Below are 20,544 nucleotides of genomic sequence, written 5' to 3' on the forward strand. Positions count from 1 at the left end.
CAATTATATGCGATGACAATGTATGGTGCCAATATTGTATTTGGGAATAAAAAGGTCAATTTTTTCAGTTTTGCTTCCATCACCATTTTCAAGCTTATAACTTAAAAAATGCTTGTAATATACCCTCTTCACATGCATATTAAAGTTTAGAGCCGTCGGTAACTAACTATGGTTTTTTTTATTGTAATTTTTTTTTTAAATTAAAAATTGTATTTGGGTAATTTTTGCTGTGGGAGGTGAACAGTTCATTTTAACCACTTTACCCCCCGCGGTACGAATTTCTCCGTCCCTTCCCCCCCCCCCCCCCCCCTAAAAAACCAGGGACGGAGAAATCCGTACCTTCAGCGCTGCCGCCGCTGTCCGCACTCCCGACGCTCGTGCGCGCTCCCATTGCTCGTGCACGTTCGTTGATCTAAGCCCCCGCAATGATCCGCTGCTTCTATTAGAAACAGCGCGATCATTGTGATTTATCCATCCTCGTACTGCTTCCTGTAAGCGTCCTTCTGGACGCTTACAGGTCGCATGTAAACAAACACACTGTGGCCATCTTGTGGCCAAATAGTAAAACTACACCCTAAAACATTTTACATATACAAACACATTAGTTTTACATAATAAATTAACTCATTACCTCCCACACTCCCCAATTTTTTTTAATTTTTTTTTTGTAATTAAAAAAAAATAAATAAAAAAAATACAATAAAAAAAAATATGCTAAACTGGTAAAAAAAAAAATGCACCTTTATTTCCAAATAAAATATTGGCGCCAAACATTGTGATAGGGACATAATTTAAACGGTTTTATAACCCGGGAAAAATGGGCAAATACATTTCATGGGTTTTAATTACAGTAGCATGCATTATTTAAAAACAATAATGGCCGAAAACTGAAAAATATTTTTTTTCCCGCATTTTTTCCTATTTTCCCATTAAAACAGATTTAGAATAAAATAATTCTTGGTATAATGTCCAACCTAAAGAAAGCCTAATTGGTGGCGGAAAAAAAACAAAATATAGTTCATTTCCTTGCGATAAGTAATAATAAAGTTATAGATGAATAAATGGAAGGAAAGGTGAAAATTGCTCTGGTGTTCAAGGGGTAAAACCCCTCAGTGGTGAAGTGGTTAAATGTAATGTGTGTTTATTTAATTTAAAAAAAAAAAAGTGTATGTAGATGTAGTTTTACTATTTGGCCACAAGATGGCCACAGTGGGTTTTTTTTTTTTTAATAGACCTGGAAGCTTCCTGGACGTATGAGGAGGACGGGAAACTTTTTCTCAGAAAGACTGTGGCTTCTGAAAAGAAGCAGTCTGTCTTTCTACCGGGGACTTAGATCAATGAATGGGCTAACGGGGTTGGCATGGGAGCGCATGTGATCACGCATGGGAGCACGCCGCAGCACAGCAGCAGCCACCTGGACGTGACAATCACGTCCAGGCGGCATAAATGGTTAAAGGATAACTGAAGTGATAATATGGAGGCTGCCATAATTTTATTTCCTTTTAAACAATACCAGTTGCCTGGCAGCCATGCTGATCTATTTGGCTGCAGTAGTGTCTGAATAACACGAGAAACAAGCATGCAGCCAATCTGGTCAGACCTGACAATAATGTCAAAAACACCTGATCTGCATATGCTTGTTCAGGGTCTATGGATAAGTATTAGAGGCAGAGGGTCAGCAAGACTGCCAGGCAACCGGTATTGCTTAACAGGAAATAAATATGTCAGCCTTCATATCCCTCTCACTTCAGTTGTCCTTTAAAAGGCAATTCATTGATAAAGTGTGAAATTATCACCTGGGGAAAACTTAGAAGAAAGAAGAGAATTGAATAAGGGGGCCATTGTGTCTGTGCTTGTAAATAAATACCCATTTTATAAATATACGTGTGTGTGTGTGTGTGTGTGTGTGTGTGTGTGTGTGTGTGTGTGTGTGTGTGTGTGTGTGTGTGTGTGTGTGTGTGTGTGTGTGTGTGTTACACACACACACACACACACATACAATCAATACAATGCCAATTATTCCAGTTTCCATGCACATTTAATGCAAACTGTGTGCAGCTAGGAAAGGCCAGTCAAATGCACTTCTTGGTGAATTGCACCAATTCCAAGCTGCATACAATTTGCAAGCAAACAGGTATTCTTAGCATATCATTGACCATCCGTACAACAGGTATGATCAATGAAATGGTATTAATTGATAAAGGACTTTGTAAATTTTAAATGTGAATTTATGCAGATTGAAAAGGGAACAACAGAATCTCACCGAGTTGGAATTGGACTGGTCCATTTTAAAGCTGCATAATTTTGTGTAAAAAAAAAAATTAAAAAAAATAATAATAATAATCCTGCATTGACTTGCACTTATTTGTATGTAATTGAACATCCTTATATCAGACACACATACATACTTGGATGGCCAGGTCTCAGTAGCCATTTAGGTGTAAAACATGAATAGTTTGTTAACTTGTATTTCTATATTACACAGACATGAAACATTATTTAGAATTTAACACACAGTTCATTGGATTTTGCTGCAGGCAGCGGGATGATTTCTCTACTTCCCAATGAACGCAGGAAAAGACATTATGCAAAATGATGCAGGATATGCAGAATAAATTGGGAGAATGCTCCTGGGGTGTTACCCATCTCTTTCCTAAGCTGCCAGCAGAGTAAGAAGCTTTTATTACCTTTGCAGCATCTAACAAGTGCCTTGAATTGTCTTTCCACCAAATGTGCTGTGCCGTCTGCCTTGGGAGTGTGTGCCGGACCTGCTGAAAAAAACAAGGTCATGTTAGCACAAAAAAAAGAATATTAGTTCTTCAAGTAGCACCGCTTTTCCTCTGCTTTGCCCAGGAGGAAAGAACAGAATATGAACCTGAATCTGAGCCAGAAGAACACAGGCAGCAGGTGTAAAGCAAATTAAAAACAAACATTAAAATGCAAAATAACAAAGGGCCCTTTATATCACTATAGATTCCATGTCCCTCGATACCAACAGTTTGTATTTCTTTGTAAATCAGAATCCCACTACATTTATCAAAGCGCCTTTCCTTTACGTGACTATTTTTATAGCTTACAAAGACAAGGTAATAACATGGGAAAATACAGAGCTACAGGCAGCATAATTCTGTGGACCCTTCATTGTTAAATGCTCCGTGCCAATGTGTCAATTCGTGCCAATTTTTCACTACAATGTTTACCTGGAAGGCATTATTACACCACGGCATTCAAACCACTCAGCATGTATGTCTTACTTTTCAAACTGAAGCAGCTGGTTTGAAGACCATACTCACATGCAATGCCCAACAGTGCTGAAACCTTACTCTGCACCAACAAATACATGTCCCTGAAAGCACTACTAAAGTCAGAATGAAAAAAAAAAAAAAATCACAGCAGGGCTGGTGCAGCATTTGTGTGCCTCCTGCCATTCTTCTTAGGCTCGGTTCACACAGCTGGCTGTCGGCGGCGACTCATTTTTGCCATGTCCTAACACTTTTCTGCTACAGAGCAAAAAGGCGCTTGGCATCTATTCTTATTGATTCATTTTGCATTTTGGGCCCCTATGGGGATACGGAGCCGTGAGCACTGCTGTCGCTAGAAGCTACATGCAGGGTCTCAAACATTCAATCGACTACAGTACTTGCAAAATCGCTGGTAAACGCTCCCATTCATCTCAAGGTTGGTCGTTCAGTGTTCTCCCCAGGCTCTAGTTTTGGTGAGCACCCGTCTGTCATCAGCTCACCTCTTCTTCTGCTGTAAGCAGAGAAGTGCCGGCCCTGCTTTCTGTCATATCGCCCCACCAGGCTACTTGTTCATGCCACCCGGCTGGAAATTTTTTCTGGGGAGAACACGGTCGCTGTAAATTCCGGCAGTTAAGGATGGGGTCGGATGTTGACAGCTGTCCTTATGAACCAAGCCAATGTGGGAAAGGACTGTTTGATGTAGCTAGCAGTGCTGTGGAGCACTGAGGCCTGCAGGCCAGTGCTGGCCTAGTTAGCAATAGCTTTTCTGATTTTTTTTTTTTGCTTCAGTAGGGCTTTAAACTGGACCTAAACCCAAAGGTCTGATTTACATACATGAATAGGGTACACGTATTACCAAATTAAATATTTTTTTCTACTAAAACATTAACAGCAATACCTGCACACTGGAGGTGAATCTCACCTGCCCTGGTACTGTAAATGCTCACCGCTACCTGGGATGTACAACCAGCCCCTGGAGACTGTTATTGCCTGGCATTATCTATAGATGGCTGCTGTTATCACTAAGGCTGAGGAGTTTGATGTGTGTCATCTTATTCCGGTGACTGTTACCTAAGCGCAAATTCCACCTGCAAGTCCAGAGGTGGGCTACATCTGATCAGTCCAGGATTTGTAGAGAGGATCTTCGGTTTATCACGCATGACCCACCTGAAAGCTGAGGTGGCTCATATCCGATGAGCATTCAGATATTGGGGGCCGTGTTCTGCCCGGAGAGTGGCACTTTTTATCACGGACGCTGTTGCTGAAGTTGTGGGAATTCCACTTGGAACGTTATTACCTTATGTGGAGTCTTATTTTGCATTGGAGGTATTTGTGGACAGTGCAGCAGGATTTGTATTTAAACAAATATAAGAACAAGTATAAGAACAAAAAATGTATGCCTCAAAATACACTAACTGTCGTATAAATAAGGATGCTTATTTCATAAAACTCAGTTCTTTTATGCTTAGTTTCCATCCATTTGCATGGCACTGGAAAGCACAAATAGCGCTCTTCAAAAAAACAAAACAAAAAACAAAATGGTTAGAGCACCAGCCCTTTGGGTGTGCATTTTTAGTTAGCTTGTGGCATCACATTTAACCTACATACGGGCCATACTATGCCAGGAAAAAACACACACACACACACACACACACACACACTTATACGTGATCTATTTACAAAACAGGTGTATTGCACTGCCCACATTTTTATTTCAGTGAATTTTATATAGTAAACAAAGAAAATTCTGTTCCTGGCAGGGCCATGTCTTTTTCCCATAGTGTGAAGCTAAATCCTGATGTCATTTCCTCCGTTAAAGAGGCACTCAAGTGAAAAAAACAAAAACGAGTTCTACTCACCTGGGGCTTTCCTCAGCCCCCTGCAGCTGATCGGTGCCCTCGATGTGTCTCTCTGATCCTCCTGGTCCCGCCGGCGACCACTTCCGGTTTCGCCATCAGGACCCGACAGGCTGGGAACGCGAGTGATTCTTCGCGTTCCCAGCAACAATAGCTCCCTCTATGTTGCTATAGCAGCTCTCTATGCTGCTATAGCAACATAGAGGGAGCTATTGTTGCTGGGAACGCGGAGAATCACTCGCGTTCCCAGCCTGTCGGGTCCTGACGGCGAAACCGGAAGTGGTCGCCGGCGGGACCAGGAGGATCAAAGAGACACGTCGAGGGCACCGATCAGCTGCAGGGTGCTGAGGAAAGCCCCAGGTGAGTAGAACGTTTTTTTTTTTTCACTTAAGGTTCACTTTAAAGCGGATTCGAGATAAAAAAAACTAACTATATCAAGTAACTTGTCTCTATAGCTTATCTAAAATTTAGATAGTTTACTCAGCAAATGTAGCTGCAAACGGCGTCAACAGTTCATGATTATTTATTCCTGTGATACAATAAGGGCAGCCATGTTCTGTTTGTCACATTACACACAGGCAAGCTGATCTGTATCTCCAGCCCTCAGCCTGTGAAAACTTCACTCCCCTCTCCTCCTCCTCCCCTCTGCCTCTGAAATCTCTGGCTAGTATCCTCCCCTCCTGCCCAGACTAAGCTCCCATAAACCCTTGCTACTAAGGCTGAGAGTGCCAAGGCTATCAGGAGAAGCTGTGGACGAGGCTGGTTTCATTTATAGGGAATTAGAGTATTAAAACAAAACAAAAGTATTTGGCTTGAGGAATGCCCTATAAACGATATGAAAGGAACACAATTATGCAATGAGTAAAAATTTATCTCGGAACCACTTTAAGCTTTTTTCTTTACTCCTCCAATCTGCTGTGTCATCTCTGTCTTGCTTGTAAACAGGTGTAAGCACAGGATCATGTTGCAGCCTCAGCCTGTCACACTGTGCTCAGACCAATCTGTGAGAAGCAGGAATGTGGGAGGGGAGATGACAAGCTTTTTCCTCAGCGATGGCATATAATAGAGGCTGGGTGACTGAGAAAAGATAACTACAGCAGAGACAGTTCTGAATAGACTGGAGAGTTTCCACTGCAGGGTAAGGGTTCGTATAGACGTACGATAAAGATCGTTCGTTACGAACGATTCATGACGTTTACACGATATTCAAATTAGACGGAAAAGATCGTTCGTAATGAACGATTGTGTACACACGTGAACGATATAAGTATAAAGTACTGAACGACGAACGATTAAAAAATGCGTGCGCAAACGGAAGTGACGTTATGACAGGCAATAAGAACATGCGTTATCGGACGATCTTTGTACACACTGCAACGATTGAACGATTATCTTTCGAAAAAATCCGCCGGGTTGGATCGGTCGGATTGAACGATAACGGTCGTTATCGTCCCAAAAAACGATCGTTGGAAAATTTGGAGCGCACGATTATCGGTCCAATTGTCGTTATCGTTCGTTTTTGAACGATCGTTATCGTACGTGTGTACTCAGCTTAAGATTCCTGGCAGCATTACAAACACATTGCAGTGTTTAAAAGGAATTTGATTTTGTGGCTGACAATCCGCTTTCAGGTCTTCTCTAAAATTGGTTATATGGAGGGTCTTCCTAAAGAAAAAAATAGGTTCTGGTGGCTGCACTTGTATGAAAGTTTTCCTGAATGCCCTATGATCTTAGACTAAGCTTAAATATATTTTGATGAAGTTGCCAGTGATAGCAACTAACCACAAGTTAAGAGCCCATATGCAATTCACTTTATCTCTTTAGTTTTCTCCTAGGCGATAGCTGCACAACTCATCAAAATGCTTTTTATGCCACCATCAAGCAATAAAATACTCAGAATAATATTGACAGTAGTTTTTGGTACTTTTTTTTATTTGTAGAGTGTTGAAAAGTGATTTTAGAGAAGATGAAAACTTATCTCATAGGGGAAAATTGCAGAGAAAATGTAAATTGCATATGGACCAAGTAGTTTATACAATCAACTAGCTGCAGCAGCAGCTTACCTGTGCAACATGGTCCGTTCACTTATGCTCTACACTATTCTCCAGCTCAGGAGACCTTAGAAAGTCAGACCCATGTGCTGAAAAAACTGCAGCAAAAAAAAAAAAAAAAAAGAGATTCCATAAGAAATTAGCAAGAATTGTATCCTAATCTACTTAAAAGACAAGGACAAGGGCCAGCAAGGGTTATCACAGCCAAACAGAAACCCAGAACACACCCCACCTCATTACAGGCCTTGTGATCTCTCAGCATATTACTAAACTAGATGAACTTGAACACAGAGATAATGAAAGGCTGCTTTTCTAGTGAACTGTCAGCTTAATAGTATCTACCAATACTTTTACATAAGTAAAAAGGTTCCTTTTTCAGAAATGTAACAGCCACAAATTATTTTTAGAGATTTATGTTGCTTATGTTGTAGTATAGCATACAATGAAGTAAGAGTAAAAAGAAAATAAAAGAGGTCAAAAGGGCTAAGGGACATAGTTATCACCAGGGCTTTCGAGTCGGAGATGGAGTCAGAGCAATTTTGGGGACCTGGAGTCAGTGGTTTCATAAACTGAGGAGTCAGAGGTCGGATGTATTTTGCATCAAATGCACAGCCCTGGTAAGTATTAGCCTAAGGAGTAAGAGTCGAGGAGTCTGAGAAATTTTGGGTTCCTGGAGTCGGTGGTTTCATACCCTGAGGAGTCGGATGATTTTGGTACCGACTCCACAGCCCTGGTTATTACGGTAAGCGTTAATATACAGAGTGCCCCACATTGCTGTACATCGTAGTACACAGATAAATTAACTTTATCCTAGTCAACTGCACAAACTGCGACATTGCATTCCCTGTGAACACAGGATCACAACAGAGGGGAAAAGTTGCATTTTGCATGCAGTGTGACGAATACAATACATAGAAAGTATGCCTCCCTGCAAATGTTAATGTGTATAACTTCAAAAGTCCTTTAAAGGACAACTGTAGAGTAAGATATATGGAGGCTGCTATATTTATTTCCTTTTAATTAATACCAGTTGCCTGGCAGTCTTGCTGATCTATTAGGCTTGCAGTAGTGTCTGAATAACACCAGAAACAAGCATGCAGCTAATCTTGTCAGATCTGAATAATAATGTCAGAAACACATGATCTGCTGCATGCTTGTTCAGGGTCTATGGCTGAATACAGGGAGTGCAGAATTATTAGGCAAAATGAGTATTTTGACCACATCATCCTCTTTATGCATGTTGTCTTACTCCAAGCTGTATAGGCTCGAAAACCTACTACCAATTAAGCATATTAGGTGATGTGCATCTCTGTAATGAGAAGGGGTGTGGTCTAATGACATCAACACCCTATATCAGGTGTGCATAATTAGGCAACTTCCTTTCCTTTGGCAAAATGGGTCAAAAGAAGGACTTGACAGGCTCAGAAAAGTCAAAAATAGTGAGATATCGTGCAGAGGGATGCAGCACTCTTAAAATTGCAAAGCTTCTGAAGTGTGATCATCGAACAATCAAGTGTTTCATTCAAAATGGTCAACAGAAGAAGCGTGTGGAAAACCAAGGCGCAAAATACTGCCCATGAACTGAGAAAAGTCAAGCGTGCAGCTGCCAAGATGCCACCAGTTTGGCCATATTTCAGAGCTGCAATATCACGGGAGTGCCCAAAAGCACAAGGTGTGCAATACTCAGAGACATGGCCAAGGTAAGAAAGGCTGAAAGACGACCACCACTGAACAAGACACACAAGCTGAAACGTCAAGACTGGGCCAAGAAATATCTCAAGACTGATTTTTCTAAGGTTTTATGGACTGATGAAATGAGAGTGAGTCTTGATGGGCCAGATGGATGGGCCCGTGGATGGATTGTTAAAGGGCAGAGAGCTCCAGTCCGACTCAGACGCCAGCAAGGTGGAGTACTGGTTTGGGCTGGTATCATCAAAGATGAGCTAGTGGGGCCTTTTCGGGTTGAGGATGGAGTCAAGCTCAACTCCCAGTCCTACTGCCAGTTTCTGGAAGACACCTTCTTCAAGCAGTGGTACAGGAAGAAGTCTGCATCCTTCAAGAAAAACATGATTTTCATGCAGGACAATGCTCCATCACATGCGTCCAAGTACTCCACAGCGTGGCTGGCAAGAAAGGGTATAAAAGAAGAAAAACTAATGACATGGCCTTCTTGTTCACCAGATCTGCATCCCATTGAGAACCTGTAGTCCATCATAAAATGTGAGATTTACAAGGAGTAAAAACAGTACACCTCTCTGAACAGTGTCTGGGAAGCTGTGGTTGCTGCTGCACGCAATGTTGATGGTGAACAGATCAAAACACTGACAGAATCCATGGATGGCAGGCTTTTGAGTGTCCTTGCAAAGAAAGGTGGCTATATTGGTCACTGATTTTGTTTTTTTGTTTTGTTTTTGAATGTCAGAAATGTATATTTGTGAATGTTGAGATGTTATATTTGTTTCACTGGTAAAAATAAATAATTGAAATGGGTATATATTTGTTTTTGTTAAGTTGCCTAATAATTATGCACAGTAATAGTCACCTGCACACACAGATATCCCCCTAAAATAGCTAAAACTAAAAACTACTTTCAAAAATATTCAGCTTTGATATTAATGAGTTTTTTGGGTTCATTGAGAACATGGTTGTTGTTCAATAATACAATTATTCCTCAAAAATACAACTTGCCTAATAATTCTGCACTCCCTGTATATCAGAGGCAGAGGATCAACATGATAGCCAGGCAACTGGTATTGCTTAAAGGCACCCTGAGCAAAGGTTTACAATGAAAATCTGCGCTTACACGGGGCTTCCTCCAGCCCTCATAGATGCAAGGTCCCTCTGCGTCCCCTCCGTGGTTCCGCTGGCGGCCCCGTTAGGCTGGTGATTTTGGCCAAAGACGTGCGTAACTGTGCATGCGCGGCCCTTCTGTGCACTCGGCTCTATCACGTGCACATTGCCACATTGAGAACTGCGCAATTGCGCACAACTTCGGACAAAGTCACCAGCCTAACAGGGACACCAGCGGGAACAGAGGGGGCCCAAAGGGACCTCGCCGACTACGGAGGGCTGGAGGAAGTCCCAGGTAAGTGCAGATTTTCATTTTAAACCTTTGCTCAGGGTCCCTTTAACCTCCCTGGCGGTAAGCTCGGGCTATGCCGCGCAGGAGGATTTCTCCGGCTCTACTGGGGCGATTCGCCCCATTCAAAGTGCTGTGCGCGCAGCCAGCACTTTGCTAGCCGCGCGCACAGCTTGATCGCCGCTGCTCTGCGGCGATCGCCCGCACGCAGCGGCGAAAGAGGGCCCCCCCCCGCCAGAGCCCTGCGCTGCCCAGACCAATGAGTTCCGGGCAGCGCTATGGGCTGGATCGGGTGCGCCTGACGTCAGGACGTCGGCTGACGTCCATGACGTCGTCCGATCGTCGCCATGGCGACAGGAGAAGCCAAACAGGGGGAACGCGTTATATACGCGCTCCCCTGTTTGCTATTAGTGCCGGCGACGATCGCACGAGAGGGACACATGCGCCCTCTAGTGGTGTTTCATGTAGCTACCACTCTGGTAGCTTTACATGAAACAAAAAAAAAAAATAAAAAAAAAAAAAGGATTTTTGCCACTTTGGCAAAAAAAATTAACCGCCAGGGAGGTTAAAAAGTAAATAAATATGGCAGCCTTCACATATCTCTTGCTACAGTTGTCCTTTAAGCAGCAGAGAAGCATTGTTGCAGGTCTGGAATGCAACATACTGTGGCTAGCACTGCATTACTCTTCACCTCTCCTCTCTGAGATAGGCTGGCTCAGTGACACAAGGAGAAGCAGAGTTTGTCTTACACCACTTTATGGAACTCCTCCCACCCACAGATGACACAAATCTCTTAGCAGTCTTTGCAAAGGCAAACAGCCAATGGTAGTTTTAAAGAAAGGGGGTGTGGCTACCCAACAAAACCTGGATTTTATGACACAAGTGGTTAGTTTTTAGACATTTCTCTGCTGCTTTGTTATAACATCTGCTGCTTGTGCCGATAGTATGGGTTTTATTTTTAAACCGGAGGTCCACATCTGTCTTTTTCCCTACCTTGTGCCCCTTTGATTAGAAAAAAACAACAGGCTAACATTTACCCTATTAAAAATATGTTATATTGCATGGGTACTTCAAGATGTCTGGATACAGAGATCTGGCTACTGCAGCCTAATGTATCTTCAAACTACACTGGCTGTTGTGATGTAATATATCTCCACACAGAAACTAGGAGACTGGGAGGTTTCTAGTGGGGAGCACATTCTATGGCTTTCCATACATCCTAAGTAGGAGGTCCAATTTTTTTTTTCCAAATGCACTTTATTATTAGCATAAGGTGCCATTTCCCTTTATTATAAACAGAAGACTCCATTATGTCATGTTATTTTCGTTAACTCATTTTGTAAGCGATCTGTGTAAAAGAACACCAACAATTTGGAATGTGGACAGACAAGATACATGTCCTTTTGCTTTTCACTCCATAAACAAACTTCTACCAGTATAATTTTGATGGTAATGTGACCATGATTGTAAATCATAGGAGACACTTTGCTATGTAAAATCTTTGCCTTTATTCTGTAAAATATTTAAGTTTTATAATGTATGAACTCAGTAGGATCAGAAGGGGAGTGTGAACCACACTAGGCGTCACCCGGTGTCATAGGAGTTTATGCACCAAACTGTGTTAAGCAGAATTACGTGCGTATAGGTCTTGCGCACGAGTAGAGTAATGAATTACATTGAATGTATTGCATTCTGCTCTATTCATAGTAAGACTTTAGTGCATACACCCCATAGTGCCTAATTATTTATTTATTTTTAACTCAGGCTGCTTAATTATGTTATTTGGGGGTTGTGGCAATTATATTATTTTGCCAACCTGCTGATACTGCCTACTTATGCCATTTGGGGTAAAACATTAATTATGTTATTTGAGGGACATGCAGCATAATTATCTCACTTGAAGCACATGCTTCCAAAAGACTAGAAAAAATGCCTCTGTCAAAACTTTATATTATGGAAAAAGGACTGCCATTTAGCAGTAGGGGTGGCTTAATCTGATCATACTTTTTCTTACATTTGAAATCCACAGAACATTTGTAAAGATCTGTTATAACAGCAGCATTTAAGCATAAATGCTGTTATGATTGCACATTTTTACAAATGCTCAGTAGCTTTCAAATGTAAAAAATAAAATTATATAATTAGTTGACTCTACCGCTAATGGCACAATCCTATTTCAATAGTACTGAGCTCTTCCTTCGATAAACCGATTCACAGAAAAGAGCAAACATTGTACAAAGCCAGGACTCCTCCGTGATGTTGACAGTAATGGTAATAGTATATAGTGCAAGCAAGCACCCCCACCCCAAAAAAACACACGTTTTTGTGATACATAATTTCAGGTCTGTGGAGTCGGTCCAAAAATCCACCGATTCCGACTCCTCAGTTTAGGATTCCACCGACTCCGACTCCTCTAATTTGCATATTACAATTTTGTTGATTAAAAGTATGTAACATGAAATTAGTCTCTTAACTGCCAACGCTTAGGAATTTTACAAGTCAATTGAAGTGAGAAGGATATGTAGACTACTATATTTATTCCCTTTAGACTAAAACTAGTCCTTGGTAAGAGTACTTGTAAAAGGTACAAACCGGAATAAAAAACATCTATCAGGCCCTAGGCAATGTAACTGTGGGTACATGTAAGAATAATGTGCAGGTACTCTGCAGGGGAATGAGGAGATTGTAAACAGACAACACCTCTGTGTTCAATGTGCACAGCATTCTCAGTGGATTCCCTGCAGCTCTGTGGGGAGTGCATATGTAGAGTATAGTACTACTGTGTAACAAAGTAAACCTGAGACAGATGAAATTAAAGTTTTATACAGACCTGGGACTTCCTCCAGCCGCCTTCAGGATAACCAGTCCCTCGTTGTCCTCCTCCACCACCTGGATCTTCTGCTATGAGTCCAGGTACTTGAGCCAGTCATGCACACACTCCGCCGCCAGGAGCATACTACACCTGTGCAGCACTATTGCGCAGGTGCAGAATGTTCCTGGCTGTGGGAGCGGCATGCGGCCGGACAGCGCTGACTGGCTGAATTATCAGGACTCTTAGCAGAAGATCCAGGTGGTGGAGGACAGCGAGGGACTGATTAGCCTGAAGGGGGCTGGAGGAAGCCCCAGGTATGTATAAAACTTTTGCCTGGTGATGCGCTGATCCCACTTTTTTTGCGCAATTCTCAATTTTACTGGTAGCGCGCCCAGGCTATGCATATGCATAGGTAGAATTTAGTTAGTGTTAGGTCCCCTCCCATGGAGGAAAGACTTCTTCGACAGTGGGAGGGACAAGTACCTAACAAATTGCAAATTGTTAGTGAAACTAACATCCTCCAAGTGGTAGACAGGTCATGTGTATGCTCATTGTGTATTTGAATCCCATGAGTGGGGTGTGCACTTTTTTGCAGGTAAGCACTCATCTGTTTTTAAGTAGCGCTGTTCATTTCTTTGCTATGTTTGATTGATTTATTTCTGGTCAGCTGCTCCCACTTAATAGTTTTCCTTTGGTGTATATGCAGAGCCTCTGTTTGGGTTCAAGGTGCGTTTGCAGTTTCTGGGGGGGCTCAGCGCATCTCTGAGCTGGGGCCATTCAGAGGCGGCCTGGTGATGCGCTGATCCCACTTTTTTTGCGCAATGTATAAAACTTTACTTTTCATCCGTCTCAGTTACCCTTTAATTTGTAGTCACCAAACCAAATTTTAACAACATATCAAATTATTTAGGGAGTGCATACATTTGCATAAATCAGCATCAATGCAGAATTATTTCCATCTCGTTGATGTCTATTAGTGACACAGCTACACATCAGGCTTTATTCTTACAGCATACATGTTATTTAGTATAAGAGATTCCTGTGTACACATCATATATACAGTCACAATCAGATATGTATATCTGACCTTAAAAATATGGGGACTGCTTTATTGAAGCAGCACAAGTAACTAATTTTGATTGGTTTATTTCATTTTTGTGGACTAAGCACAGCTATAACTGTATATATACTGTATATATACATTATTTTTAATGACTATTATTTGAGAAATAGAACATTTTATCATATTTTCTATTTTAATTACACTTACAAATTCATTAGGAGTCGGAGTCGGTGCATTTTTTCCAGACTCCGACTCCAGGCACCCAAAATTGCCCGACTCCACAACCCTGCATAATTTAATGTGTATAGAGATGCAGATGTCTGTAAAAGTGGGCATACACAACACGTGGGAGCTTTGAACTGAAAAAAAGTGAATTAACAAAACAAAACAAACTGCTCAAAATTAACAAAATTGAGTGGTATACGGACACTTTTGCTTTTTGCTGGAAAAAAATCAAACCAATCCACCATTACGCTATTCATTTTTTCTTGTTTTGTTTTTGTAATTGATCAAAAATGTCCACCACAGGCGATAGATCAAAATATAGAACATGCAGCAAATTTAATAAAATTTTTCTTAAAAGGAAAAAATCCTCAAAATTTTTCAATATATTTTATCAAAAAAACTTAAAAAAAAAAAAGGGAAAATTGATAGTTTTGGTTGAATTGTGTCTGGCCACTTCGGCTAAGGCTCCTTTCATGCTCCTTTCTGTTGCAAAGGTATTATATTCCAATGGGATTTTTACACTGGTATCTTTGCAGTGCAACGATTTCTGAGGATATAACGTGCAGCATGCAGTGCATTAATGGGCAATGATGCATGGTGTAAAGTCTATGGACTGTATGCTGCACTAACCAGGTCGCATGGCAGCGCTAGGCTACGATGTGACTTTACACGACTGTTGCATTGCAATCCAATTTTTTAGGATGCGCAACGCAATGCAAGCAGTCCCCTACTATTAAACAGAAGCCATTCTGGCAGAAAGCAAGTTTATAGTTGTCTTGTGTTAAACATGTTGAAACATGTATAAATTTACTTTTGGACAACTCTTGGAATTATAGTATAAACTAGTTTTTTTTTTCATTGTTTTCAATGGGCTTTTAAAGTGTTTAATTAGCTGTTGCAAAGGCGGCAGTATATATACGCCCCGCAGGACTTCATCTGAAGTCCCAGGGTCATAGATATTCGTTTGCTGCCGCGCTCGTTCTTGATCACCAAGAATGAGATCAATGAGATGCCAGTGGTCATTGACTAAAGTAAAATCAACACATTATTATTATTATTTATTGCATTTATAAAGCGCCAACATATTACACATACCCGCATCACTTCCTCTTGTGTGCACAATTTACAGAGGAGGAATAAACGGGGAGGGGGGGGGGCATCTAGTGGCCAAATAGTAAATTACACCCTAACACATTCAATAAAATTACATACCTCTCCCATTAAAATAAACCCCTTACCTCCACCACTTTCCCAGTTACCAAATAAAATACGTGTGTGTGTGTGTGTGTGTGTGTGTGTGTGTGTGTGTGTGTGTGTGTGTGTGTGTGTGTGTGTGTGTGTGTGTGTGTGTGTGTGTGTGTGTGTGTGTGTGTGTGTGTGTGTGTGTGTGTGTGTGTGTGTGTGTGTGTATATATATATATATACATATGTGACATAAAAAAAATACATAAATAGTTACTTTAGGCCGGACTCAACTTTTGTAATATACAGTACAGACCAAAAGTTTGGACACACCCTACGAACATTGTAGATTCACACTGAAGGCATCCAAACTATGAATTAAATGTGGAAGTATGGTACATAACCAAAAAGAGTGACACAACTGAAAATATGTCATTCTAGGTTCTTCAAAGTAGCCACCTTTTGCTTGGATTACTGCTTTGCACACTCTTGGCATTCTCTTGATAAGCTTCAAGAGGTAGTCACCTGAAATGGTCTTCCAACAGTCGAAGGAATTCCCAGAGATGTTTAGCACTTGTTGGCCCTTTTGCCTTCACTCTGCGGTCCAGCTCACCCCAAACTATCTCGATTGGGTTCAGGTCTGGTGACTGTGGAGGCCAGGTCATCTGGCGCAGCACCCCATCACTCTCCTTCCTGGTCAAATAGCCCTTACACAGCCTGGAGGTGTATTTGGGGTCATTGTCCTGTTGAAAAATAAATGATGGTCCAACTAAACACAAACTGGATGGAATAGCATTATGCTGCAAGATGCTGTGGTAGCCATGCTGGTTCAGTATGCCTTCAATTTTGAATAAATCCCCAACAGTGTCACCAGCAAAGCACCCCACACCATCACATCTCCTCCTCCATGCTTCACGGTGGGAACCAGGCATGTAGAGACCATCCGTTCACCTTTTCTACGTCACACAAAGACACAGTGGTTGGAACCAAAAATCTCAAATTTGGACTCATCAGACCAAAGCACAGATTTCCACTGGTCTCATGTCCATTCCTTGTGTTCTTTAGCCCAAACAAGTCACTTCTGCTTATTGCCTGTCCTTAGCAGTGGTTTCCTAGCAGATATTCTACCATGAAGGCCTAATTCACAGTCTAATCTTAACAACTGTTCTAGAGATGTGTCTGCTGCTAAAACTGTGTGGCATTGACCTGGTCTCTAATCTGGCGCTCAAGTCGTTTGCTGACACCTTTAGCTGCTCCTTGTATTATATTGCCTGAGGAAGCGGGTGTGGACCCTTGAAACGCTTTGCAAAGATTGTTGGAGTAAGAATAAATTGTTTATGATTTGTACAACTGTATCCTTATTGGGCAAGTAAGTCATCCTTTACCCCCCATTTTAGAAGTTTTAAAGTGTTTTATTCTTCCTGGTGCCTCTGTTTTCTTCCTGATCTTTATATCCACTGCTGTATGGGTGTGATCACCTTTTTCTACCTACGGAGAGCGACATCTTAGCCTGAGTGGGGACAGGCCTAATATCCCCTCAAGCGCTATCAGTGGTTGCCCAATTTCCGGCAACCCAAATTTGTGAGTATAATCTTATACAAATGTATTAACAACTATCCATTAACAATAATACACTATTGGTCTCTAATCTGAGCTGCTGTTAACCTGCGATTTCTGAGGCTGGTGACTCGGATGAACTTATCCTCCGCAGCAGAGGTGACTCTTGGCCTTCCTTTCCTGGGGCGGTCCACATTTGAGGCAGTTTCTTTGTAGCATTTGATGGTTTTTGAGACTGCACTTGGGGACACTTTCAAAGTTTTCCCAATTTTTTGGACTGACTGACCTTCTTTTCTTAAGGTAATGATGGCCACTCATTTTTCTTGCCATAATACAAATTCTAACAGTCTATTCAGTAGGACTATCAGCTGTGTATTCACTTCTCCACAACGCAACTGATGGTCCCAACCCCATTTATAAGGCAAGAAATCCCACTTATTAAACCTGACAGGGAACACATGTGAAGTGAAAACTATTTTCAGGTGACTACCTCTTGAAGCTCATCGAGAATGCCAAGAGTGTGCAAAGCAGTAATCAAAGCAAAAGGTGGCTACTTTGAAGAACCTAGAATATGACATATTTTCAGTTGTTTCACACTTTTTGGTTATGTTCTATACTTCCACATGTGTTAATTCATAGTTTGGTGTGAATCTACAATGTTCATAGTCATGAAAATAAAGAAAACTCTTTGAATGAGAAGGTGTGTCCAAACTTTTGGTCTGTACTGTATGTCATGAGGGTAAATTACTGTTATCTTGGCACATAAGAGCTTGTAATAAGTGACGAAAGCAAAACTGAAAAAATACACCTTTATTTCCAAATAAAATATTGTCACCATACATTGCGACAGGGACATCATTTAAATGGCGTAATAACTGGAACAAATTGGAAAATAAAATACGTGGGTTTTAACCACTCCAGCCTTAAGTCGTTTTTCACCTTATGCATCCGAGCAATTTTCACCTCCCATTCATTCGCCAATAACTTTATGACTACTTATTACAATGAATTGATCTATATCTTGTTTTTTCTGCCACCAATTAGCCTTTCTTTGGGTCATACATTTTGCTAAGAATTTTTTTTTTCTATATGCATTTTAAACGGGAATATTCCGTTTTCGGCCATTATAGCTTTAAAATAATACATGCTACCATAATTAAAACCCACATTTTATTTGCCCACTAATAGACCTACCGTATATACTCGACTACAAGTCGAGAAATTTAGAACTGACTCACAATGTAAAAGTGGGGGGGTCGACTTATAGTCGTGTCAGACCTAAATTTCCAAACTTATAGCCAGGGTCGGGGTGCCACTTTCTCCTCATTAGGCTACACTGCACTGCCCCCTCACTAGCTCTCCCTCCCTCCTGTCTCCTCCTAATCATAACTGTTGCCAGTTTTACCTACAAACCTCCCCTCCAAGCCGCTATGGTGCCTTCCGCTCTCTCCCCTGGTGGCCGCCTCTCTACCCCGTGTTCAGTGACAACAGCGTAGCAGAGCTGACATACGTTACCTAATCCATCGCTGCGCGCTGTGTCCTTTGATCTCCTCCTCGTTTATGCCGGCGAGCATACTATAGTGTCTCTCCCCCTTCCAGTACCATGTGACATCGGGAGTCACATGGTACTGAAGCGGGAGAGACGCTATAGTATGCTCGCCGGCATGAACGAGGAGGAGATCAAAGGACACAGCGCGCAGCGGTGGATTAGGTAACTTATGTCAGCTCTGCTACGCTGTTGTCACTGAACACAGGGGAGAGATGCGGCCACCCGGGGGAGAGAGCGGAAGGCACCATAGCGGCTGGGAGGGGAGGTTTGCAGTTAAAAAGGAATAGGTCACGTATGACAGCTCTGCTACATTGTTTTCACAGAACACGGGGGTGGGAGGCGAGGGGGCCACCCGGGGGAGAGAGTGGAAGGCACCGCAGCTGCTGGGAGGGGGAGTTTGTAGGGAAAACTGCCCATTGTACTCGATGCCTAAATATGTGCATATATCCGCTCTGCATATGTGAAAAGCTGAAGCAGCACCTGGGGACCAGGAGGAGTTAATGGCCGCAGAGTTTTATGCACTACAGCCATTAACTTCTCCTGGTCCCTAAGTGCAGACATTACTTCTCTTGGACCGCAAGTGCAAAACCAGTAACCCCTCCTAGTCCCCACCTGCAGCCATCAACTTTCCTAGGCCAACTTATACTTGAGACTTTGAAAAATACCAGCTTTTGGGAATCAAATTTGGGGGTCGACTTGTATCCGAGTATATACGGTAAGCCCGTTTAAAAACACTTTTTACAATACTGTACCATTTAACAACAAAAATTTGTAATAAAAACAGTATTTTATTTAATATTTTGTACACGAAGCAAACTTTGTTTGCATCTCTGAAATGTTGCAACTCGAATCATATGTAAGTAGGGGACTGTATTGTGAAAATAGCCTAGCTGGAAACACCAGCTGTAGGTCTCAACTCACAAGGCAGCACCTGCATCTGCAAAACTAGGTCTTTTTTATTTCTTCTTTCTGTACCATGCAAGACTTGCTTTCAGCTTAGATGATATACACCCTACACAGCTACATACGTATAATGGATTCCCAGTAAGCTCAAAAAAGGCTGTGTTAGTAATCTTATCTTCAACCAAAATGGACATAAAATAACTGCTGCTGGCCACACACCTGAAAGCTTTCAATTTTCAATTCTATTTAGCTGCTTTTATTATCAAAAGCAAATTGAAGTTTCATCAAATTAAAAAATACAGATATATACAAAACAATGTATACAAAAGCTATCGAACAATCTACATCTAATCAATTTTTCAAAAATATTTATTACTGTATAACAAGCTAATACTTACGCAGTTACCCGGCTATCAGCCTTTTTTGCTTCCTCTGGATAGTTAAGGCAGCATGGTGTGTCCACATTATTAACCCTCCTGGCGGTTTGCTAAAAAAAATCGCAAGGGGGCAGCAAATCTTTTTTTTTTATTTTTTCATGTAGCGAGACAAAGTCTCGCTACATGATAGCCGCTGCTCAGCGGCATCCCCCCAGCCCCTCTGATCGCCTCCGGCGATCAGGAGATCCCGTTCAAAGAACGGGATCTCCTGGAGGGCTTCCCCCGTCGCCATGGCGACGGGGCGGGATGACGTCACCGACGTCATCGACGTCAAAGGGGATTCCGATCCACCCCATAGAGCTGCCTGGCACTGATTGGCCAGGCAGCGCACGGGGTCTGGGGGGGGGGGGGGGGGGGGCGGCTGCGGCGCGACGGATAGCGGCGGATCGGCGGCGATCGGGCACTGCACGCAGCTAGCAAAGTGCTAGCTGCGTGCAGTAAAAAAAAAAAAATTATGCAAATCGGCCCAGCGGGGCCTGAGCGGTGCCTTCCGGCGGCATAGCCCGAGCTCAGCTCGGGCTTACCGCCAGGAAGGTTAACAAACAATTATTGATTTTTGACTTTGGTTTCAGCCTAGCACCATGAGCA

At 42.1% G+C, this 20,544-nt stretch overlaps 1 protein-coding gene across 2 annotated transcripts in view; it reads right to left on the reverse strand.

Moving 5' to 3' along the window:
* Positions 1-20,544, reverse strand: part of ABCB7 (ATP binding cassette subfamily B member 7) — a 214,102-nt gene that overhangs the window by 167,983 nt on the left and 25,575 nt on the right. The window contains exon 2 of one of the 2 annotated variants that reach the window (XM_068247587.1): positions 2,688-2,768. In XM_068247587.1, coding sequence (XP_068103688.1) covers positions 2,688-2,768 — 81 coding nt within the window. Of the gene's footprint in view, positions 1-2,687; positions 2,772-20,544 lie in introns of both variants that reach the window. The other variant, XM_068247586.1, reaches the window with a different exon arrangement.

The sequence above is a fragment of the Hyperolius riggenbachi genome, chromosome 8, assembly GCF_040937935.1.
Source record: "Hyperolius riggenbachi isolate aHypRig1 chromosome 8, aHypRig1.pri, whole genome shotgun sequence".
Taxonomy (NCBI): Eukaryota; Metazoa; Chordata; class Amphibia; order Anura; family Hyperoliidae; genus Hyperolius; species Hyperolius riggenbachi.